The sequence below is a fragment of the Montipora capricornis genome, chromosome 8 (genome assembly GCF_036669925.1).
Source record: "Montipora capricornis isolate CH-2021 chromosome 8, ASM3666992v2, whole genome shotgun sequence".
NCBI classification, from domain to species: domain Eukaryota; kingdom Metazoa; phylum Cnidaria; class Anthozoa; order Scleractinia; family Acroporidae; genus Montipora; species Montipora capricornis.
In genome coordinates this window covers 8862052-8887374 of record NC_090890.1, presented here as the reverse complement: position 1 = coordinate 8887374, position 25323 = coordinate 8862052, and the positions used below count along the sequence as shown (strand labels likewise).

At 38.5% G+C, this 25323-nt stretch overlaps 1 protein-coding gene and 1 pseudogene across 2 annotated transcripts in view; one reads left to right on the top strand and one right to left on the bottom strand.

Annotated features, from left to right (window-relative positions):
- Window positions 1-22: 22 nt before the first annotated feature.
- The window catches only part of LOC138059599 (3-phosphoinositide-dependent protein kinase 1-like), a 26151-nt gene continuing 850 nt past the window's right edge, over window positions 23-25323 (top strand). Inside the window, exons 1-17 of one of the 2 annotated variants that reach the window (XR_011134230.1) lie at window positions 23-138; window positions 4600-4728; window positions 5905-5947; window positions 8296-8433; window positions 9213-9265; window positions 9648-9739; window positions 10757-10860; window positions 11959-12031; window positions 12257-12325; window positions 12812-12908; window positions 13744-13822; window positions 14737-14837; window positions 15831-16000; window positions 17486-17543; window positions 19587-19667; window positions 23201-23255; window positions 24885-24969. Coding sequence is in view for 1 of the 2 variants with exons in the window: in XM_068905229.1 (XP_068761330.1) it covers window positions 112-138; window positions 4600-4728; window positions 5905-5947; window positions 8296-8433; window positions 9213-9265; window positions 9648-9739; window positions 10757-10860; window positions 11959-12031; window positions 12257-12325; window positions 12812-12908; window positions 13744-13822; window positions 14737-14837; window positions 15831-16000; window positions 17486-17543; window positions 19570-19667; window positions 23201-23255; window positions 24885-24992 (1494 nt within the window). In the remaining variant the exon portion in view is untranslated. Of the gene's footprint in view, window positions 139-4599; window positions 4729-5904; window positions 5948-8295; window positions 8434-9212; window positions 9266-9647; window positions 9740-10756; window positions 10861-11958; window positions 12032-12256; window positions 12326-12811; window positions 12909-13743; window positions 13823-14736; window positions 14838-15830; window positions 16001-17485; window positions 17544-19569; window positions 19668-23200; window positions 23256-24884 lie in introns of both variants that reach the window. The other variant, XM_068905229.1, reaches the window with a different exon arrangement.
- On the bottom strand, window positions 846-1589 carry LOC138059553 (uncharacterized; annotated as a pseudogene).

Genomic DNA, 25323 nt, shown 5'->3' with positions numbered 1-25323 from the left:
CATAAAGTATCATATATGACGTATCCACCTTCGGCGACTCTTCCTTCTGACAACAATTAATACAGTATGTTGGTTAATATTTAGTCTCTGGCTTGTTTAGATAATACTGAGATGGCGCAAAACGGGGAGAAAGCTAAAGTAAGTTTATTTTATTCGTTAGATTGTGATAAAAACCTAAACCTTTATTATGATATCGAAAACCTTTTTCTGTAGACCTTTGAGGTTTTCAAAGTTGTGCATATTTTAACAGCTTTATATTAGACACTTCTACCTTAATTTGCACGATGGGAAGACGTTCGTGGAATAACCCAGTTTCGAAAGTAAATGTGTTAAGTTTCGAATTCAAGTGAAACTTAATCCTCTGGCCTGTCCTATATCTATAGTAATGATTTTTTGTTACGAATAACCTTAGGTCTTCTCCTATCATGTTTTTCTTTGAAAGGAGGAGTGCTTGGATTTTTATTTCGTCCTTTCATTTTTTTTAATTTGTCACAACCTGAGGAAAACTCTACTGGGGACTACGAAGAATGCAGTTGTACAGCTAGTTTATATAGTTCAAAAACTCCTATTTGAAAAAAAAAGTTCTCATTTCTTCTTTACATTTGGAAACAATATTTGTTGAAAATCAGGGTGTGGGGATTTTAAGTTTAAATTTGAGCAGAATATTGTTTACTCAGAGAGAAACATTATTCTTTGCTTAAATGTTCACCATTTTAATTGATATGGCAAGCAATTAATAATAATAATAATAATAATAATTCTTATATAGCACCTATCCAGACGTGATCTAAGCGCTTAACAAGTCATGAAAATTAAAATTAAAAATTAATCCATAAACGAAAAAGTTATAAAAAAATTTCCTTGAATAAATAAGTTTTAAGTCGTGTTTTGAAAGTCTGGAGATTATCAGAGTTTTTTATGTGTTCTGGTAGATCGTTCCAAAGTTGTGGCGAGGCGACAGCAAAAGCTCTAGATCCATAAGACTTCAAATTATAGCTGGTAGGGTTAAGACGGAGCGATGTAGATGAGCGGAGGGTTCTTGAAGGACGGTAGAGACTTATCAGTTCTTGTATGTACGAGGGAGACAAATCATACAAAGCCTTGAAAGTGAGAATTAAAATCTTAAAGTTTATGCGTTCATTAATTGGTAACCAGTGTAGATCTTTCAAGATGGGCGTAATATGGTTGAATTTCAAGGAAAATGTTATTAAGCGTGCGGCGGCATTTTGTACATACTGTAGATTTTAAACAGCATATTTCGGAAGATTGTACAGAAGGGAGTTGCAGTGGTCAAGTTTGGATGAGATAAAGGCATGCACAAGTGTTTCGGCAGTTTCCGTTGATATAAATTTTCTGATACGTGATAGATTATGAAGGTGATAGAATGCAGATTTACATACAGTATTAATATGAGGCAGCATTGACATGGTACTGTCAAAAGTGACACCAATATTCCTGGCAGTTTGAGAAGGCTGGACGGTGTCTTGACCAAAGCAGATTGACAGCAAGCAATGCTGTAGTCTAAATTTTGAGTGAATAAAGAGGAACTCAATTTTTTCTTTATTCAATTTTAGTTTGTTGATACTCATCCATTTGTCCAAATCAGTCAGGCATAGCTCGATACATTCAACAGCTTCAGTCAGTTCGTGGTCATTATTTGTTGAAAAGAAAACGTAAGGTTGCGTATCATCAGCATAGAGGTGAAATTGCAAGTTATGGTGTCAAAATAAGTCAGCTAATGGTGCAGTATACACTAAATAGAGGATAGGTCCAAGCACAGAGCCTTGGGGTACTCCACAACTGAGGTTACGAGGTTGTGATTTATTCCCATTAATCAGAACAGGATGAGTGGGATCAGTAAGGTAAGATTGAAACCAGTTGAGAGCAGTTCCGCTGATTTCAAATTTAGAGTTTAATCTATTAAGCAGGATTTCGTGGGCGACGGTGTCGAAGGCAGCAGACAGATCAAGAAGAAGAAGTATAACACACTGACGATTATCAATAGCACGCATGACATCATCATGCACACGTACAAGAGCAGTTTCACAGCTATGGAAAGGCTTGTAGGCCGACTGTAGTGGCTCGTGAAGGTGGTTACTTAGCAAGTACTCATGTGAGCGCACAGCCACGACTTTTTCAATGAATTTTGAGACTACTCAGGCAAAAGAGAGTATTCTGATTGGCTGGTTTTCAGTTGGGATCTTACGTGTATGTACAGCATGGACCATTACCATACAGATCTCTCAACCTCAAAACACCAAAAATCTGGAGATTGATTGACAGGCAAACAAAACCAAGTAAACACAGGTTCTAACTAAGAGAAAGTGTTTTTTTCCTGCTGATAATTTACTTAAAACATGTGTGGACGACAACAACACAGAAATAAACTTTTAATTAGTTTCACAGCTTCAATACTCACAGCTTAGGTAAGTCCAGCCATTGTGTGAGCACTGAACTGAACTCATTGCTTAGCATTATGTGTAGTAGCTGCCTTTTTGGAACTATCCAAAAGTTTGTCAGGTTCATCAGCAATTTCTGCCATTTTGAAAATGCGATCAAAATGTGGGAGACTGGTTATGATGACCTAATTTGGAACAGGTGTTCTATATTATGATTATGGACAACAGTCTGTCATGGACTGTGTTTCCAACGAACAGACTGATAAAGAAATGAACAGCTTGGTTTGTTTAACTATGAATTTGCACAGAATTGATGCAAGAAACTCACCTAAGCAAGCCAAAAATGAAATTAATCAAAAAAAATTATTCTTTCAGCTTGCGCCTCTATTTATCGTGAGATTTGTCTGTGTCGTCGTGAGACCGTGAGATTAAACTGAAAACTGTAAGTCTCACGACAAAATCGTGAGACTTGAGAGGTCTGTTTCTGTAATTTTTTTTATCTTCTGGGAAATTCAAGTTGAGTGAAACGCAAAAGGTTTTTAAAAAGCAGAATTTAATTTTTTTTTTCAGAACAGTACAATTATAGCAGCAGAATTTAGTTTTACATGTAAGAGGTTAGCGCTCAAAGTTAGCTGATGGAAGACGAAGATTACATGTACGAACATTCACCCAAAGAAACAATGCCATATAATAAACAACTAGCCTCATCACCTTGATCGTTTTTGTGCAGTACAAAAAACAACCAAGGGCTTGGTTAGTAATAGGCTAAAAGTTACCTTCAAAACTGACAGCCGGTGGAACCGGTGGAAGAATTGTGTGAAGAGGTGGAAACGGTGAGAGGTTTCTGTTATTTTGGGGATAGGGTGAATGCAGGTGGTGGCTGTGAGGCAGCTGTGACAGCAAGAGCAAGAATTGGCTGGGTGAAGTTCAGGGAATGTGGAGAGTTGCTTAACTCAAAAAGGTTCTTGCTGAAGGTGAAAGGAATGGTTTATCGGAGTAGTGTAAGAGTGGCGATGTTATATAGGAGTGAGACATGGTGTCTGAGGGAAAATGAGATAGAAATTTTGAGAAGGACTGAGAGAGCAATGGTCAGAGCAATGTGTCGTGCAAAACTGATGGAGAAAAAGAGGACAGAGGACCTGATGGAGATGTTGGGATTGAAGGAAACAGTGGTTCAGATGGCAAAGGCAAATGGAGTGAGATGGTACGGGCATGTGTTGAGGAGGGATGATGGGCATGTTCTGAGAAAAGCATTGGGAGTTTGAAGTGAAGGGCAAGAGAAAGTGAGGACGACCAAAGAAGACGTGGAAGATGTAAGTGGAGAAGGAGAGCAAGAGCGTTGATTTGGAGAAAAAGGACGCCATGAATCGAGCAAGATGGAGTGAGAGTTAGAAAGATTGCTGAAAAAGTGGGGTAAATCCCGCCACCCTCGTTTACGGGGATAAACCTGGATCAAAAGTGGATTGATTGATTGATTGATTGATTGATTGAAAACTGATAAATGAAGACTCTGAAAAATACAAACAACAGTTCCCGGACAGTTACTTCTGCATAATAGTCAATTTTAAATTCTTGAATAAGTTTTGAAGTATCTAACTGAGGAATTAATAATATTGAAGTGACTAATGTAATAATTTTTGGAATTGTAAAAGAGTATATTCTTCCATTAGTTGGGATAATCCTTGATCTGTCATTACTGTGCAAGTCAAGTGTTGTATTGTTTTTGTGTCACAATGTGATAGTAGTCACATTCTGTTTTACTGCCTTTCCCTATACACAATGTCTAGGTGGGAGTGACCAACCTAGAAATAATTTACCAATTTGGTTACTTTGCATTTTGAACCAGTTCAATTTAAATTTTTTTTTTTGCCACAACACACGCTTTAAGCCTTCCCCACCTGAGAACAAGACTTATAGATTTTTCTCAGTCAAAGACCAGACAATTTCACTCATCAACTGAAAATGTCCCCTTTATACTGTATATTTTTACATTATTGTGTAGTGATGTGCCATAATTTTTATTACTTGCTTTCATAATGATATATGGATCAAAAACAGTAATAAAATGAAGAAACTCTGGAATCTAGATGAACCAAGAAAGTAACCTGCTAGTATTCCTAAGTTATTTTGTAAAGTTAATTCTTTCATTATTTCTCTATTGGACTGTAAAAGAGTGTCTTTGATTGCATTTTTAAAATAGCCAACTTCCAACTCGACGTCATCCTCACCCCAGTCACCTTCAACTACTTCGTCATCACAACCATTGAAGAAGAAAAAACCTGAAGATTTCAGGTTTGGAAAAATTTTAGGCGAAGGATCATTTTCAACAGTAAGTTTACAAGTAAAGGCTTGATCTTTATACAATGTAAATTCAATGCTTTCATTGTTGTCACATGTTGGACAAAATATTTGGTGGAACTCAAAACATTCTTGTATGCATGCAACAGGTTCTAAAATTTCGTCTTGGAGAAACCTCTTTCCTGAAAGATACTCCGAGAATCAGTCCTGAGAATGTGTGCAGGAGTAAGAGAGGAAGCCACCGTGATGGCAAAATGCTATAAACATGTACTAGTAACTGTAACAAATGAGTTGATACAGCTGTAATGGTTCCATATGACATGAGAGTACAGTGTGAGTAGCCTGGATACATGTAATGCATACACGTATTGAGAAGCTACTTACAACGGAAGCCTCTCATTAAACAAAGACAGCTTTCTAAGCTTAAAACCATAAGGTAGCTCAAACCAGTTTCAACACTTTCAAGAGACCTTGTCATTGGCAGGAAGGATTTCAAGACACTACGTACAACACTTTATCACGTAACAGCAATGTTACATGTATGATGCAGTCATTTTTGTGACGTAACAAATTACCTAGGCAACAGGAGAACCTTGCAAAAACAGCCCATATTTTGGCTTTAGTTGCTCATAATTGAAAAACAAACTCAGTGACCCAAATTCTTATTGCACAAAAGTGATCAGCAGGCCAAGATAAAACTCTCTGCTCCTTAAGGTGGCTCTAAATCTGCTGTACAGAATTTTTTTAAACTTTGCAGAAAGTTTCATTCTGACATGCTGATTACATTTCAGAAATAAAAAATGGGGGTCATTGGGTTTTTTTTTTTTTTGAGATATGAGCAGCTAAAGCTAAAATATGGAGTGTTTTTGCAAGGCTTTCCCATTGCCACAGTAACTTTTTAAGCCACAAAAATGACCAAGTCTTTTCCAGCGATAATATTGGTGTTTGATATGGTATCATAACATTCCTGTTAAGTGATAAAGTGTTGTAGTGTCAATCCTTCTAATTGTGGACTTAAGAGAAGAGAAGTGTGGTTAAGGAATAGGCAAGTATATGCCTTATCACAGCTGCACATAAACAAACCTTTTCTGGGTCTTCCACTTTCTCATGCACATGTTCTCAGAACAAATCCCACAGTTTCCCTCGTGAGTACTTTGTTGATGTATCAAAAAGTTTTATTACAATGATACAATTTCTTTTCCAAAAGGTTTATGTCGTTCGTGAAATAAGCACTGGAAAGGAATATGCCAGTAAGTGCCATTTTTTATTGTTTAGCAGTAAAGCCTTTTTACATCGTAAATCTCTGTTGGGTTTTGGGTCTATTATATCCATGGCTGAGACTGGATTATGGCTTCTTTAATATTTGGAGATCAAGTTTGAGTCTGAATTAGAACGTAGTGGAAGTGCACTCAGCTATTAAACCAGTTTAGAAGCTCTTCACTTGAACCCATTGCACGAGTGCTAGGAGTGAGACTTACCGGTTTACAACAGATTTTGCTCTGTCTAACACCAGATAACTTTACTCATCAGCTGGGGGCATCCTAGGATGCCTGTCAGGAGCACTTATGTCCAGAAATAACCCTAATTACATGTAGATGCATACTCAATGTTGACATCCAACACAAATTGTCCAAAGTCTGAGCATAATTGCTACCTATTTCCAACAAGAACGTTACAAGGGTGAAGCTTAGCGTTATTTGTATGCAAGTGTTTATCTTTACTGGATGAACAGCATTTGGAAAACAAATGGTGACACAAATATTGTCTGTATTTCGAGACATGAGTGATGTTGAAGTTGGGGAGAAGAGAAATGGGGCACTTTGTGGCGCTTATTGAAATCTGCCTGCATCTAATTAAGGTCAATCCTGGACATATCTGCTAAGGAGTCAATGGGTTAATCACTCACTGAAAAAACGGTCATCACTTCTTTCCATCCATCAAACTGACATTTCCCTTTTTATTCAACTTATACGACGTACAGTCTACTTTAGACTTCAAATCTACTTCAACGAAACAAAGATTTTAAACAAGCTGAGAAGATTCACAATAGGCGAGGCAAAGAGTTGTTCAAACCCGGATCGATGGCTTCACCTTGCAGTTTCCGATATCCACTAGACTAACGAGACAACCTCCCGGAATATCAAATTGTTTAGAGTATTCACCTTTATCACTTGGCAGCCATTTTGGAGTCCGTAGGGAATAAAGGCTTTGTCTTTGCATTGTCTTTGCCCGTCCAGCCTCACACTTAATGAGAGGTTCAACAGGCAAAATCTTTAGTTTGGACATTGAGTGATATGGGCCAATTGAAATAGTAGTTCCCAGCAAAACAATATTGAAAGTTAACTGTCTTCAACTGGGTTTTTAGACCTAAATACTGTAGATCAGCGCGGCATAGCTTAGAAACGCTATTTCTTGTTGAACTAAAGCTGTAATTCTGCCTGTCTTCATTCTTTTTAAAGCGGCAAGCTTGTCAATATTAACATGGGATATTGCGTCGTGCAATTGTTATGAAATGTCCAATGTCAGATTTGATGGATGGAAATTAGTGTTGCCCCGGAAAAACTATGTTCCCATTGTTACCCTTTGATGTCCAAACCGGCCTAAACCGGCCAGACTTAGTATTTTACTCTGTCTAACGCCAGAGTATTTTACTCTGTCTAACGCCAGAAGATTTTACTCGTCAATGGGGAACCCCTGGGAGTCAATGGGTTAATAACCTGAAAGAAACAAATCAAGCGAGATGTTTTAAGAACCTCAACTAGCAGAAGGCTATTTGCAACTGTTATGGGTCGAGTTGACGTTAAGACGTTCAAAATGCCTGCATTGCCCTGCAAATCCCATGCACTAACCACTTGACAGTGCCACCTTAATCAATGATAATAATTTAATCACAGCATCTGGTCTCATGATCTCCCTGTTTGAAAATGGTACAATATACCAGCTCATGTCTAAATGAATGATTTACTGATGTTCATATATCCATTTCCCAGGAAAAAAAATCTGGGGTGTTTTTTTTGTTTAATTTAATGGGCAGGGTAAAAGATTACATGGAAGATACATGTATGTCTTTGTGTCTACAGAGACTGGAAAAAATAAATAATTATGACAATTGTGGTTATGTTAACAAGAATCAAGTTCACTGATGGTATTATTTCGTTCCCCCTAGCCCCTAGAGCTAGGCACAGAAAAGATAAAAAGGAGTTGGAATCTGAAAAAAAGTGACCAAATTGAGACAATTTTTAAATTAAAAACACCATAAAATGGAAAGCTGGTATTGAAAAAGTTTCTTAGTAACCTCTGCTTAGGTTGACATGAGTTCTAGGGTGTACACTGAACTTTTGGTATTAAGTGACTCTGATGGAAAAACATCACAGGAGCTACGTCCTCAATTGAGCCATATTAAAGCCCCAAGCATTGTCATCAAGGCACTTGTTATGCTGCCTTTTTGCAGGAGAAGGGTAAGGGCAGGTGGGGAAGAAAAAGAAAAGCATATCCTTCTGAATTCTAAACTAAATGTAAAATACAGTAAATTATTTCACTTACTGGTACATGTAACTTGATTTAGGTTTCTAGTGACTGAATTTCTGTTTTTCCACAGTGAAGGTGTTGGAAAAAAGGCACATGATACGGGAGAAGAAAACACAGTACGTCACTCGCGAAAAGGAAGTACTGAGCAAACTTAACCATCCATTTTTTGTTAGGCTCTATTTTACATTCCAAGATAAAGAGAAGCTTTGTATCCTTTCATCAGTAAAAAATAATGTGTAAGAGATTCGAAAGTAATATATTTGGGATGTATCACTCTGGTCTTTATCAGCAAAATAAAAAATAGTAAATAATGGTCATTATCTCTAGTTTTTTTTGGAAATTTACATCTTCATGCAAATTCTTTGCTCTGAAATATGTTGTACTTACTTTTGCTTCTGGTTTCCATGGTGTACTGTTCCTGATATCAGTGATTGAATTTACCACTTACATGTATGTTCATTGGAATTTGAATGTTTGATCTAAATTATAAGGAGACAGTGCAGAACAGTGAAGCTAGCTTTGCATTCACACATGCTGCTGGTTTCACTCTGGTGTTGGCTACTGGTTTGTACTGAATTTGAATCCAACCACTCTTTGTATGGGAGTCAGCTAGGATGGCATAGTGGTCACCAACCACACTTCTCTCCTCTGCAATTGTGTGTGGACTCAGTTCCATTCAGTCTCAACCTGACTAGAGGTTTTCCTCAAGCTTCTTAATGGGAGATTTAAGATTAACTGGTAGGCTCCTGTTCATGTAAGTAGGGGTTGCTGACTTGAAATATGTCTTTCACAGCTCATTGCTGTAATGTGCATTTCACTATTCATTTCACTCTATTCATGTGGAAAGTGCTCAACATAAAAAAACACTTACATTATTAATTAATTTTTTTAAAGTTGTAGTAAGATGGTACATAATACCTTTTTTCAGACTTTCTGGATTGAATTTTCCTTTTAAGAACTGTTTTCCTTAGCATTTTTTTTGTACAGATTTTGGATTAAGCTACGCCAAGAAAGGAGAGCTGCTTCCCTACATTATTAAGGTTCTAGACAATAAAGATACTGTAGCAAGTTAACTGCTCTGTTTTTATGACATTTTACAATAAAGTCGGATTGTAACAAGTGCTGTAATAAGCCTAAAGTTATGCACCTGTAGCATCTCAAAGCACCAAACTTAAACCATGTATGTTAGTATAACATGTGCTATCTCAAGTCAGTGACACGGTTTGTGCCTCAAAGTACATTTTTGTGCTCTCATAACATTACTTGCTGTGTGACCTAAAATGAAGCAATGCATGATAAAAGCTTTTTTATTCCTGTGCTGAACCCTTTGGGATTCTTGCTAAGGTTACACATTAAAAAATAAGAAGTTGAATGAGCTCATTAAGTATTGCAACACTCATTCAAGTGTTTTTTTGTCACTAGCTTGGGTCTTTTGATCTAAATTGCACAAGATTTTATTCAGCTGAAGTTGTGTCAGCCTTAGAACATCTTCATGGATTAGGAATTATTCACAGGTAATATGTAAATAATTTATTATTAATGACTATGTTTGATCTACTTTGGCCATTTTCTGTTTTTAACTGTCTGCCAACTGTTGCTTCAAACGTAACCGTTGGTAGTAAAAATGGAACCCTGTTGGTTGACTTGAACTTAATAGTCTGCATAGTAATAAGTGCCTTAAACCTACAGCTGTATTGACCCCTCATGTGCCCTACGACACCCCCATTTGGTGAGTTAAAATCGTCTGGCGTTAGACAGAGTAAAAAGGAAATTGGTAGCAACGCTTTGTGTTGGATGTCAAAATGGGGCCTTCATCTAAAAATGTAATTACCATAGGTGCATTAATTTATTTAATTTATCTTCTGGCCATAAGGCTTTTTTGCAAGGGTTCAAGTTGCTTCATTGATTGCGATGATCACTTTCACTTACAGTGCGACGCGCATTACCGTGGCCGCCTAACAAAGTTTTTTTACAAATTGTCCGCCAGTTAGGATATGCAAGTTTGATTGACAGTCACACCTCCTTGCAAAGTTGGCATAGTTGTAAGTTGAACACCATTACATGTTGAATTGATGTATTTTCGCGTAGTTGTCAAATGTGAAAGTTTGTTGGGTGGCCACAGTTACGCGCATTGCACTGTAACTGCTGTTCAAATAATATGAAAATTACAGAATTATAATCTCTTTCACACATACCATACTTCCTTAAGCCATTGACAAGTAAAATTGACTGGTGTTAGACAGAGCAAAATCTTTGTAGGAGCTGAACCCTGAACCACAGGCAATAATCAAGAGTATTACACTACTACTATTACTACTACTACATGAACTACTTCTACTACCATCACCACCACCAGTACGACTATCAACACCATTCCAAACTCTTTAAAAAAAACGAGTGATTCAACAGTCTTAACAGCCATTGAATATTTGAATCCCTGCCCCCCTGATTTGTTGGATAATTTTATTATTTCTAAAGCAGCATACTACATGTAAAAAAAAGGGTTTTTTCCTCATGCAATTTTATTTTAGAGACTTGAAACCAGAAAATATTCTCTTGGATGGAGACATGCACATAAAAATAACTGACTTTGGTACAGCAAAAATCCTCAGTGGAACTGATGTCGACCAGAAAGGTAACTCATAAAAAGAAACACCATTATAAAGTAAGCTTTTCTTTTCAAACCTATGTGCGTTGTCATCAGTTAGCAACTTCTTTGTTAGTGGGTATTGTAGTGAATTCGATCCAAACAACTTGTGGTCAGTGCATCAGCTGACATGTGACACCTTTGCTGTAAACAAAGCAGCATCTTGAAAGCTTTTTTTTTTCAAATTGAATGTTTCTTTTTTGCAATCACTGACAGCCCTAATGAAATCCTTTTTAGCAGTTTCTAGCCTCCACTCAGTTAGATTTGTACATGTATGGAGTCTCAAGCGAACTCATAATGGAATAATTTCAAGTGGTTGGCACAACTTAACATAACTAGTCTCTTTCAACACTTGTTGTTCATGGAGATAATTTGTCGACCAACGGTTGGCCAATGCATTGGTCAATGTGTTGGCTGGGATCTGATGAATTCATTACCATTATCTTGTTATTTTATAATGTCTCAAATTGTGGCTGAATTCTGAGCATTAAATAGCACTCAATGTCTGGGATAGAAAGAAAACCTGAGAAACCAAATGCTGGATAAAGGGAACTTTTCCCTCTTATTTTGCTAATGACATGAAAGGTGAAAAACATAAAAAATAGCCAAATCTGCAAACATTAGAATTTCCATTGCCCATGAACTTTCTTTCACACTGATCTTTGGCTTATTTCTCAAAAGTTCAGAAAACTTTTCAGGCCTGAAAAGCTCTTTGTGAAGGTGCTATCCACTTAATTTGAATAACTAGTCTTTTGACATGTTTTCAAGGAAAACAAAAACCAAAATGATTTTGAAGTTTGATGCCTTAAAAGCTCTTTGTTCTAAAGGTTTGCCGCGGGTTTTGTCTCACCTGAAAAGTTTTGGCACAATCGAGAAACAAGCTGCTGGTTTCATAAAACAAAACCTTTAGGAAGTACTTTCTAATGCAGACAGTAATAAACCAAACAGAACTTGAAGATAAAAATGATGTATTATCAAGGTAAGTAGATTGAAGCAGATTCAAATTTGAAAGCAAGTTCTTTCATCTTGCAGTCTTGAATACTATATCATCATTATTCATTGGTACTGAAAATTTTACCTTTGCAGGAAGAAATTCATTTGTAGGAACAGCTCAGTATGTGTCACCAGAGCTTCTAACAGACAAAAGAGCAAATAAAAGGTAACAGTTATTCTAAGTTAACATCACTGATTTGTTAAAAATAATAATAATTTCCAACTGTTTGGAGTACGTGATCAACCTGCCTCCCACCCCCCCCCCCCCCCTCCCCCCTCCTGCTTGATTTTTAAGATTATGGTATGACCTGAAAAGTGTATTGCTTTGAGTTGCTTTGAGTTAACAAAAGAAGTTAATATTTTTCTCTCTCCTTGTCTATCTTTAATGCAGCTCAGATCTTTGGGCATTAGGTTGTATTATTTATCAACTTCTCTCCGGCCTTCCCCCATTTAGAGCGAGGTGAGTATTGCTTTGCATTTTCCCTTGTACCATACCCAGTAAGCTGTGGTTTCTGCTACAAATGTGAGAAAAACTGCTCAGAGTAACTGTTGTTTCTTAGATTGAGTGGCCATCTGGTACCAAGGCATAACTGAACCAGTGAAAGCACTGTAGAAATTGGATTGTGGTCTAGCACATTCATAACTGCTATGTGCCTGCTGTGAAACAATGTTGGTGATCAAAACAATGTTTGTTTTTAAGCCTCTCACAAATTGTCACATTAATTTTCCTTTTTGCTCCCAGCACTCACATGTGCCCTCTCTTGCATCTCTAAGACATGATGGAAATGATTGCAACCCCTCACAAATCAAATATGCTATGTGTTGAAAATGTGTTGTAGGTGGAAAGAAAGAAAATCTTTTGAAAAATCTCAATGACGTATACCCTCTTTTTGGATATACAAATCTCCACAAATTAATTTGCTTGCTTGTTTGTTTTCTTCAACAGTAATGAATATCAGATATTTAAAAAGATAATTGCCTTAGACTTTGAATTCCCCAATGGCTTTCCAGAGGTTCCGAAAGATCTGGTCCAGAAGTTATTGGTGAGCATTCTTAGATTACACACTACAGTACCAAGTGCCACCCGTAACCCAACCAAACTTACTCTTTTTTCAAGAATTTATTTCATGTAAGAAAAGGGTCCTTCCGGGGCTATTTGAAAGGTGCTAGCCTTAAAAACAACCTGGACCCAAACCTTCAGCCTAAACCTCAGGACAACTTAATGACCAGGTATGGTCTGCAGTGAAGATTAAGTTTGATATTAGGTCTAAAAACTTCTGTTTTACTAAAAATCCATGGTTACTTGTGGATTAAGGTTGAGGTGATTTTAAACTAGGTGCATTACGTGTAATAACTGACAGAACACATCGACTAGATGGTAAAAATAACTATTATGGCAGCCATGTGAGTCACGACAAAGTCCCAGATATGGTGCGTTTGGGATACAGTACATGTATAGGTGTAGTAGAAGATACTTTGCCAATAGTATATAGATGTAGCCAAGCCTAAAATTATAGCTCCTGGGTTATTTATTCTTACAATAAGTTAGCCTGGCTTGAGCCTGTGATCCAATAGAAACCCTGTACCTGGTCAGCAGTCAATTTTAAAAACACACCTGACCTCGATGAGCCCAAAACTTGAGCCCATGATATGGTCACTTGATACTGGTCACATTGGCATACATGGAGGGGTGGACGGTCGTACATTGACCAAAACCAAATTTTCTCGCAAAGATGGGTTACCATATTTTCTTACCCATGGTGCTCTGTGCGTGCTCCGCTGTTATCACTACCACTCTGACATATGAAGAACACATGAGTAGCATTATAATAACATTTCCCTTTTTTTCCATTATAATTTTTAATTTGTATTTTTAAGGTGCTTGATCCAACAAAGAGACTTGGCTGTGATGAATGTGGAGGATTTTCATCTTTGAAGAGCCATAATTTCTATGAAGGTATTTTTTTGCCATGTCTAACATAGTGTAATAAATTATTCTACCCTGGGTGTTGTTATTAATGGTAATAAGATATGGAGAATCGCTCTGGCCTGGGACAATCCCAAGACCAGGCAAAGATGGGAGCTATGGGGATAATCCCAACTTACTCTATTGGGTGGGGGTGGGGGGTTTGCTAAACTCGTCCCTTTTGCAGCCTTGAGTAGAGTGATGGGGGCGGGCACATGTAACCGTATACCCCAGGGTATTAATTGCTAATGCAAATCGAGTTTGCATAGCTACAGTATATACTTTGAGCAATATATACACTGTATTAAAATTCAGTCCTAAACAAGATATCATCTTGAGGCTGAATTTTAATATATCGAAAGTGGTCTATTAGGAAATGGCGAGGAAGCCAAAGTAACTATGAAGCTTATACCACCTAGGCCTTACTTTTGTAAATTATGTAATAAAATACGGAGATCTACGTCGCTAAAAATGACGGTTCTGAATTGAAAGAAGTATAGGAATTGAAATAAGATAAGTCTTAACAAGGAAAGGATAGAAAATAATTATGTTGTAGTAATTAAGTAAAGCGATACTTTTCAGCTTGACATAGCAGCACGCTTTGTGTTGATGGGCAGGTCCTTTCATTTGAGGGTTCGAACAAATTCAGGGAGGATGATACTGGTCGGTTAGTAGGGAAACCCCAGCTAAGCCTATCCGCCTATCCCCTTCCACATTTGTGTAAGTCCACTAGAAAACTCTACGCACGGACACCTAGAAAACATTCACTTGATATGTCACGCGAACTACATGTACGTATCTAAAGAGGCCAGCTTCAGTTATGGAAAGTTTTTTTTTTGGGAGTTAAACTCTATCTCAACTTAAGATTATAATAGTTGAATCAAAAACAGTTTTTCCTTTTCTAGGAACTGATTGGGAGAATCTTCCAAACACAACACCTCCCGATCTGCTACCTTATCTGCCGTCTACGTGCACCGACCAAGAAGGATTGCGCAGTATATACAGGGTAAAAACAGAAAAAAACAAACTGATAAACAAAGAACCAAGCATATAACCTGATGCTTAGTAGCCCACAAGTTAACTTGCCCATCGTATAATTCGCCTACATCGACGTTAACTCACCTACGCTTGTGGAATAATTAACTTCATTGCTGGCGAATTAACTTGTGGGCGAAGCGACCGACACAAGCAAAGACTCTTAAAGGCTGTTTACAGGTACAGCCAAGAACGAGGATCATCTAATAACACTGCAGTTCTTGTTTTAAAGAGGGCAATGTGACGCTGTTGCAAAGTAAAAGTAAAAAAAAAAAGATTCGTATCAAAAGAGATCAAAAAATAATGCTACAGTTCACATTGCCAAGAGTCAAACAAATGCACTCCAGGTATATTTGTCGTATGAATGAAGGGGTAGTTTCTAAAGAAACTGTGGTGCTGCGTCGGTGGGGAAGTAGTATACAAAAATTTGGTGTTATCAACGGAGTTGATAATGTAAATTGGCCACCGTACAGAGATTCTAAAAGCTGACGTTTCGAGCGTTAGCCCTTCGTCAGAGCGAATGTATGTAGCTATGTATGTAGCTAACGATGATAAAGATGGAAATTTGAAAAAAAAAATTGACAAATTTCTCTTAAATGTGCACTCGGTGGTTTCCAAAAATAGCCATCAATTTAATATGCGTGGATCATCCTTTTCAAAATCACTTAATACATGTATGTTCCCCTTGGTCTGTCAGAAATATCGTACTTGTGAGCTACAGCCGGGCTAAGTCTTGGGTTAAAGTCAGCATCGACTGATAAACGTTAAAACTGCCGCGACTCTACGCCCTTATGCATTCACTTAACATAAAGAAACGACACATGCATGCAGTATTGGTGTTTATCGCTTACTTGGCCTAAAGTTAGTAGTAGTTCACTTAAATTGTCCCTTGAATGCTTGTGAGCAACTAAATCGCAATGTTTGCGCCGTAACAGTTCAGGGACTGTCATTTTGGTCATTTTAGGTCAGCCTTCACGACAGTGACGAAGAGTTCGACGACTTTGATGAACAATTACTAAAAAAAGTCGGCCTAACTGATGACGACACTAAACCAACGGGCAGAAAAAATATTTTGCCACTCACAGATAGCGAAAGGGAAAACAGACTATCCAAACAGGAACGAGAGTCGCAATGGTAAGGGGTTTTTCGTCTTTAAAATGTCCTTTGGATATGTTACGTTTAAATATAAACATGTTGAGATAAACGCAATTTTTGACCCCAACCTCCAGTACAGTCCCACTATATTTCACTGGCTTTAATAAAATTTCTTTAAAGTGCCTATGAAGTGAATTTTTTTTTTACGTTTTTCTATTGCTTGTGTTGTCTACTTTTCGAAACTGCCAAAAGCGCATGTCCAAGCTTTGGCGCTGGCAGTAGTCAATTTTATGGTTTCTTACTGAACCAGGTGATGTTCATCAATCACAGAGAGTATTAAAGCAAATACACTGAATGACTGAGGCCCAAATTTGGTGGAAGATACTGCGGGCTTACACAGAAAATATCAAATTGAATTTTGACCATCGAATTTATTGTCCGGGTCGAACTTTTTATTCTACGCACGAGTTGTCATAAGGCACGAGTTATCCATTCGCATGCAGTAGTTCACAACACAAGGGAAATGATTGCAAAAATAATTCCAATGGAATGAGTAATTCCACTTCTATGGCATTGTTTCCATTTCCTGCATCAATGCTTTCGATTGTTTCAGTAACAATGGAATTAAATTGCTGACTTGACAGTTTGCCCATGCGCAGACATCAAACCCTCTTTTAATTATAGTGCATTCTCGTCACCAGAGCCTTGGATCGACACAAGGCTCTGGGAAACTCTCTCTAGGAGAACATGCGCCGTAGGGTTCTTGTAGCCAAAAATTGGCTATTTGAACCTTACGGCGCCTGCTCACTCCTCGTGCTAACACATGAATGCACCAATTAGAGACGCTTTTGATTGTTCTTCACGAAAACCAATGAGAACAGACTTTGTTTCAGGGTTCCCCAGAGTTCTTCTCTCCCTCAGTCAAGAGAAGAGCTCTGGGGTCGAGATTGATTATAGTGTCGTGTTACAGCTTGTTTTTATGCATAATCTATTCTTGTCTGTTTTTCTTCCATTATTGTCACAGCCAATCGTTAACATTCCTTCAGATAGGTACAACTTGACATCTTTTTCCCTACTTGCAAAATCACTTCGAGGAATGTGCCACACGGTGGCTTTCTCGGAAGTGAAAAAACGTTTCTTCTGATTTTATACACCACGCTTTCTATGTCAGTCAGGAATTAGAACCAAACTTCATCAGAAAAAGTGCTTTTGCACCATATTCATGCACTTGTTTATTTAACAAAACTAACTTGTACGCAAAGTCTCGTTCGATCTTTTTGCGAAAACAACAAATAGCTCGATCGTTAACATCGCGTACATCACTGTTGTCGGTTAAAATATAACCGCAATCAACTACATATTTAGAGAAACTATCACACACTATAATAATAATAATAATAATAATAATAATAATAATAATAATTATTATTATTATTATTATTATTATTATTATTATTATTATTATTATTATTATTATTGTAACTTCCATAAGGAATAGCCTCAGCCTTTTTTCCCTTTGTTTAGGCATCAGTTCGTTGAAAATAATCTCATTCTCAAGACAGGCGTAGTCGACAAACGAAAGGTCAGTGATATTTGCCTCTGGGTTACTTAAAGTGGTACCTGCGGTCAAGGTACCAGTTTTCGATTGGACTTGCATGCGGTCCCGCGAGTTCGAATCCTGCATTATGTGATAGGGAAAATAGTCTATCAAATAATTTAAAACCCGCTCGTACCAATTTCCTTTTAGGTTACTTCTCCCACATAGCTCGACGTGAACGAGATAAAATAATAGTGCAAAGTTATCTTTCGTCAACACCGCCGTCGTAGATCTTAAAGTCACTGAGCGTACAATCTTGGACAAAACTCGTTGGGAAAATGTGATGCTCTTATTTGTCTGTGTGATGAAGATTAAATTCTTCCTACTTTCCCCCCTCCCCCTATTCCAGTGTTGGTTAAAAAACGGCTCCCCCCATTCCAATGTTCGTTTTAAAAAAAAACGGCCAAAGGCTTGGACAGTATTTTGCATCACATTATCAACAGTGGTATTGGTTGGGGGGGGGGGGGGGAGGGGAGGGGGAAGGACCAATATACTTTGTGTGTCTATGTGAAATGATGCTTAAACACGAAGATGTACTATAAAAGGCGTGGTACCTTCGGCACATGCAAATGATTTGTTAATCAACCGTGGACGCAACCGAGCTCTGTGATAATTTGTGCAATAAAAAAAAAACCCTTATGGCCGTTTTTAGTCCCCAGTTCCTTTTTCTCTCGTTATAAATATCTTTCAGGGCCTACGTCTCTGTGTTGCAGTTTGTTGCTCACCGTCTTGATCAGTAGTTCTTGAATGAATTCGAACAAAGGCAGTGTGTGAAGGGACCCCTTTTAAGCGTCTTCGTGTTGAAGGTATAATTTTTCCGAAGAGTTTTGTCCGAGATTGTCGTTTTCACTCGCGATCCCATCATAACCACGAGCAACATACGTAAAACCTGTAGCGTCTTGATCAAAATGTGGTAAGAACAAAATGCGGCGCACGAGGCGGAAGCTGAGTGTGTCACTAATGTTCTTACCCCCATTTTACAGAATTCTGTGATGTATTACCTAACAGACGCACAGCAACATGGAACTGATCTATTTGTTTTATATTTAACAACTATTCACCGAAGTGGAGGTAGATATTTACCGAGCCGCGAAGCGAGAAACCATCATATGCCGCAGTCAGAATAGGCCATTTCCGAGTTCAAGTCTGCCTCCTCTTCAAAGCGAGTCTAAGTGCGAAGTTTTTGTGATGGTAATTAGTTCTACTTTACATATGAATGAAAACTAATTTTCATAACAAAAACTTCGCACTTAGACTCGCTTTGCAGATGAGGCAGGCCAGAACTCGGAAATGGCCTATTTGCCTCGTATCAAGACAACTGTATCTTGTAAGAGGGGTTGGTGTGCTGATTGGTTCGCGTGCTACCGCAAACTGATGTCACTCTCTTAAACAGTGAGAGAATGTAGCACAAAAAGATAGTTTTAACCCATTTATTCCCGCAACGATTGCAATATTTTCGGTCGCGAGTCCCGCTCGAGTTGCTCGGAGGTGAATAGCAAAGGATATTCGGAGTTTGAGTTGACATTTAGAGCGCACCTTCAACGCTCTCCACTGTTTTAGCGGAGCTCCGCGCGCGCCGAAGGCGCGCGCGCGCGGAGCACCATAGCTAAGAAAATACTAGTAACCCATCGATGCGAGAAAATTTGGTTTTATACTATACACTAAAATGAAGCTGAATTAAAAGTTTTTGATGATGACGTAAGGTTGGTATGCGTCTGTCCTCTCATAGATTATGTCTATGCTGATGTCCGATCTCACCCATAGATCACTTGCTTGTAAAGCGCATTTGAATATGTCAATAGAAAATGCGCTATATAAATTCACTACTATTATCATTACCATCATAGGTGAGAACCAATCAAAATGCTTGCATTATTGAGCTTAATAGAACAATAGACGCTAATTAACAAAGAGTAAACGCGTCTGCGCAAGTTGCCACTTGTGCTTAAGGTTCCCTCGCTAGTGAGGACCAGCCTCTAATGAAAATGACGGTCATATATGCTATCAACAGGGTTTGTTTCCTCGCAGAAGGCAGCTTATTCTGACGGAAGGCCCTCACTTATACTACGTTGATGCGTCGGCAATGGTTCTCAAGGGAGAGATTCCTTGGTATTGTTTAGTAGTATTTGAACGTTTCTGAAATTTAATACGTTCACGTGACATTTTTATTAACTGTTTCAGAAGGTCGGTTCAGATTCAATACATTCAATTCATTCATTTCTCTAATAGTGTGTTCCTAATGAATCCTGGGTCGTTCCAGTCCTCTGTGGGGGCAAACGGACAAAATTGTAATTTCATACGAGGCGCCGAACATACCGTAATTCCCCACAAAGTACTGAAACTACGCAGTCTGCCATAAACTTGCCATTAGGGAGCTTAAGTACGCTCGTTTTTAAGATGCGGACGGCAACCGGAAGAGAACATTTCACGTGGCGGGACAGTGGTGTCTCTCCGATTTTTGTGGTAGTGCACTGTACTACAAACTATGTCACCGGGTTGTAAAAGTGTAAGTTCGCGGTGCCAATAGGCCCGCAACGCGTGCATAAATCACGAAAATAAACAGGTCCTGTTGGAAGCGTGCTTGAGTTTCAACAAAATGAGCCCCAAAATCGGTAAGAATTTGTGACGCTGATGAATAATAAGGCAGTTGCTATTTCCAAAACGGTGGAATTACCTGGTGATAAATAACCTCGTCTAAGAAAGTAATTTTTTTTACTTTGCAGAAACAATGGTTCTACCTCAAGAGTTGGGCGATTGCAATCTTCGTGTTGAATTCGCACATTTCTTGTCAATCTTTAAAGCATTTGAAAGAAAAAAAAACTAACAAAAACAAAAACCCGGTATCTTGCCATCATTGTACACAGATATATCCTTTGTTTCACGAGTAAACATGCAAGGTAACTTGATCACGGCGCCCGCTGAATTCGATGTCACTTTCGATTTTGCGAGTTGCTTGTGCAGCCAAAAGTACAATAGAAAAATTGAACGCAGCAAATATCTCCCAAAATGTGTTTCGCTGATGGTAACTTATATCCTCGGTTCAAAATTTAAGTTCTTTTTATGTCGCAAATTTTGTTGCTAATGGCAAAATATTTTATTCTCGATCGACACTTCCTGAAAACTTTCTTCTGCTCTTCTTAAAAACTGTATCAATATTTATTTACTTTTGCATCAATACTTCTTTTGCATAAAGCAGGCTAACAAAATCTGTACCTTGCTTGGTTCGCATTTTTGAGCGTTAAAATATAATTTTCGGTCCTATGTTTCTGACGCCAAGTCGTATATATTTGACGTCTCCCTTCCAAATACTAACCCCGCCGGACTGGGATTAACGTCAGTGAACTTTTGTCTTAGAAAGCTGTTAGACGCTCAGAGTGCACGCTTAAAATTGAGGTGCAAAAGAAGTTGTAAGGGAACTTGAAAATGATCAACATGTCAGCGTCGAAGCCAATATTTCTCAATTGCCTTTTATTTTCTTCAATCTTTCTGGATTTAGTATTTTAGTAACTGCATGTCTTCTCAGGGGGCTATTTATCTAAGACATCTACCATGGCATTATAAAAATATACGGTACCAAAACAATATCGTGTACTATTAGAGCTACATAGTATTACGCAAAGATAACTTGAATCTCCTGGAAGACAAAACGCACCTCAGTTGACAATTATGGAATACAGCGCTGTATTACTGCACTACCACACATACACAATGCGTGTCTATTTTTATACTTATCATTTTCAATGGCGAAAAGATGCTTAGCAATGCAAATGTGGTTGTGTGAAGACAAGTTAAAGTGGTATTATGATCAAAAAATCATTTCCTTTTTTTCTTCAGATTTTGAAAGCGTGTTTGCTTAACACCTAACTGGCAAAATCTTGAGCTTTGACCTTTATCCAAAGGCTGTTTATTTTAAGTGTAAGTTTTGGATTTCACGGTCCGTCATTACTCACGTTCAAAACTGGCCGAATGGACCTCAGAGGGTTGGATCTAGAGAAAATGACGTCATTTACTCACTAGCTTAAAATTTAAGCGTGTAAACGCAATTTATTACATATGCAAAACACGGGTTTAAAAGTCTGAAAGCACGAAACTCTCGTGCTGCATATTAATTAGGCCGCGTACACACGCATTGCATTCTTAAACTAGTGAGTCTTTGACGTCATTTTCTCCTCGACCCAGCTCTCTCAAGATTTTAAAGTTAGTAATGGCGGACCAATAAATAAGAAAATTCCAGTTAAAATAAACAGGTGTCTTTTTAAAATCAGAACTTAAAACTTGGGTCAGTTAGTGTTTAGTTAACATAGTTTTGAAATCCAAAGAAAAAAAGAATTGTTTTTTTGGTCGTAGTACCACTTTAAGTTAAAAGGGCAAACAGCTCACTTCCGGTTGTGGTCCGCGTCTCAAAAACGCGCTTGCTTAATCGCCCTATTAGGAAAATAGACTTACATTCATCATGGGATGAAAATCCTTTAGCATACCTTTTACTTTAGCGAAAATTTGTATTCTAAAGCATAACACCGTCGTCCTCGAGATTTTAATGAACCGCACAAGCGCATCTACTCGCTTGTCTGTTAAATATTCGAGGAGAAAATGAATAAAAATAAGTTTACCGGAAAATGGAGAAGGGATTTGCCTTAACAACATTGAATATTTGAATTTGGGTGCATGTAAAACCAACCTCTGTTTTCAGTTTAATTGGGATACGTGTGGGATCTGACCCTCATAATACGATATGCGTGGTTCTTTCTTCTCCAAAATCGTCGTAGCAATATACATGAAGCTCGTAAGTGTTCCAATATTCGTGCTATTGGATGATCGCTTTGGTTCTACACTAGATTGCGATTGGTCAAAACGTATTTCGCTACTTCCCTTATCCAATAGACCATTTCCGAGTTCATGTCTGCCTCCTCTTCAAAGCGAGTCTAAGTGCGAAGGTTTTGTTATGAAAATTAGTTTTCATTCATATGTAAAGTAGAACTAATTACCATCACAAAAACTTCGCACTTACACTCGCTTTGAAGAGGAGGCCGACATGAACTCGGAAATGGCCTATTGGACTGAAATGACCCACGCCGCGCTTTTCGTGGCCTGCCAAAGTAGTGAGTTCCGTTTTGACTGTGCGATAAAATTGAGTGCACGTGGAAGGTCTACTTACAGAGTTTGTGTATGACCCCATAAATGGACCCTTTGCAGGTTAGTGATCACGTGGTACAAAAACCACCATACTGGAACGCAAATTGCGCACTGGGGCATCGGAAACAACGCAAGCTAATCAAAATTTTCTTTGTTTTAGATGTCCCAGTGAGCAATTTGCGTCCCAGTATGGCGGTTTTTGTACCATGCAATCACGAAACCTGCAAAGGGCCCATTGTCCTGATCAAAAGAGTGACCCCATTGCGTCCCGAGCACATGACTCTCCTCATTCATGTATGAAACCATAAAATGTCCTGAGTACATGTCATCATCGTTGGGGATTTTTCATGTGCTGAGGACATTTCATGGCGTCGTATATGATCTCCTGTCCCTGCATGCGTACATACACTCCTCACGCATGGTCAAATCAGTTCCTTTTAGTGAACATTGTCCAAGCAGATATGCAAGCTTCCCTACTTAGTGGTTTTAACTTCTTTCTTTTGCTTTAGGACCAAAGATCTTAGACCAGAAGCTAAGAACTTTGAAGTTTTCTTCGTTCACACGGTTAGTTACATGTACATTCATTGCCCGACTGGCTTAGTGCTGAAGCTCCAGTCAAACATAAAATGTTTGGTGACCAAACATGTTGTCGTTTGGCTACTTTGTGTGATGCTGTTTGATCTTGTTTGATACAATTTGAATCCATCAAACATCCAATCAAACAGCATCAAACATCGCTGTTGTTCTCGTGTTTGATGTGCGGTGTTTGGTTCGTTTGGCCGGCTTCACCAAACATGTTTGACGCGCGCAAGGGAATTATGATGCAGGTTTTGGCCATACGCATCCAAGATGCCCGAAATCCTTTTCCAATTCAGCTGTTGGGAGCTTGTTTGATGGCTTGTTTGATAGCGTTTGGCCACGTCATCAAACACGGGGAAAGTTTGGTTACCAAACATTTTTCGTTTGACCGGAGCATAAGGTTCGTACCACTTTGCAACGAGTCTCGAGTTCCACTAACAGACAGTTTTTTAGAAAACAATTTTTAAGTGGGTCCTAAGGTAACTATGATCATGTGTATCATCTTTATGTCATCATGACATTTATCGATATCCCGCATGTTATCGTATTTCTTTACTTATTTTCTCCTGTTCACCTGAGTCTTGTTGGGCGTGGTTGATACCTGGACCAGGGACCATCTAGAAATAACCCTTAGAAGTCTCCCAGAAAGCAATGTGGACAGAATTTGTTATCCTGGTTGTTGGCACAAGTGGCATGAATTTGTGCCGGTTCTCGACCGTTCTCCGGAAGTCTTTCTCCATGTTCTCTGCTTTTCCTTCCTTAGACAAGTTAAAAGGGAAACAGCTCACTTCCGGTTGCCGTCCGCCTCTCAAAAATGTCGCGTGCTTAAGCTCCCAATTAAGGACGTTCGCGCCAAAACATTCCCACGTACAGATTTTTTGTAAGCTTGCCACGCAGAAAGTTAATGATCTACTTTTGCCAAAAAGGCAAAAAAAATGGGGGGTCACCGTGCTCGTTTTCGAGATCAGAAGGTGCACTTTTAGAAGATATGTTAAGGCGATCTTAGCTTACAACTGTCAGCAATAAAAAAGCTACATTAGTGAAATTTAGATCAAGTAAACGTACTCAATTCAACATGACTAATACAACTAAATTAACCTTTGCAGCTGATGTCTTTTTCTAAGGTGAAATAGACCTTGAAAAACGATGCATATTAGTCTAAGAAAGAAAACTTCGGTCGCGCGAGAACATAAAATGCGAAATATTTGTAACTTCTCACGCACAGATTTTTTTTGTTTTTTTGTTAAAATGGACAACATCAGAAAAGGAAGTTATCTACGGAAAGAAAAATAGGGGTCACCGAGCATTCAAGAGAGTAAACTCGCTGCGAAGTTCTCAAAGCGATGGTATATTCGCACTATCACGTCATTGCGTGACATTTCTGAGAAGACCTGGGTCCACAGCTATCCCATGATACCACACGCTTTCACGCTCCATTCTTGTGGAAAATGTTTGCGCCTTTAGCATCGTGTTTACCTTCGTGGTCTGCGATGCATGACGTGTGCGTGACATGCGCGAAAAAAATGCACAGTAGCAATGGGGGCGAACGTCCTTAAGGTGTAAATACGCATTCCCCGTCAAAAGTAACTTTTCTGTTCTCAATTTTTTCCTCAGCCAAAACGTGTTTATTACTTGGAGGATCATACAGGGTATGCCATGGAATGGGTGAAAAAGATCGAGGAAGTGCATCGAGCGTACTTTGGAGATACGACGAGGTTTTGAAACACAAGCGAAACAACTTGATGCGTGACACAGGGTGCTTTTCAAATGGCTGGCTGAAATGCTAACCTCCTTGCCTTTTTTAGCCTTTTTTTGTAATTGTAGTAACACGGCAGTATGAGAATGGATAAAAAATAGGACAGACTGTACCGCCTTTTATATCTCTTGCTGTCGAGGGGCCTTTTAGTTTTTAGGAAGGTAGAGGTTAGGTGGACTAGGAAATGGCATGATGAACTGAAAGTACAGTCCCTTCTTTTACGCTTTCCGCTGTTGCGGATGTCTTGAGCCGGGAAAAGCAATGATTACTCCAAAGCCAGGGACTTTTCCTATTTAG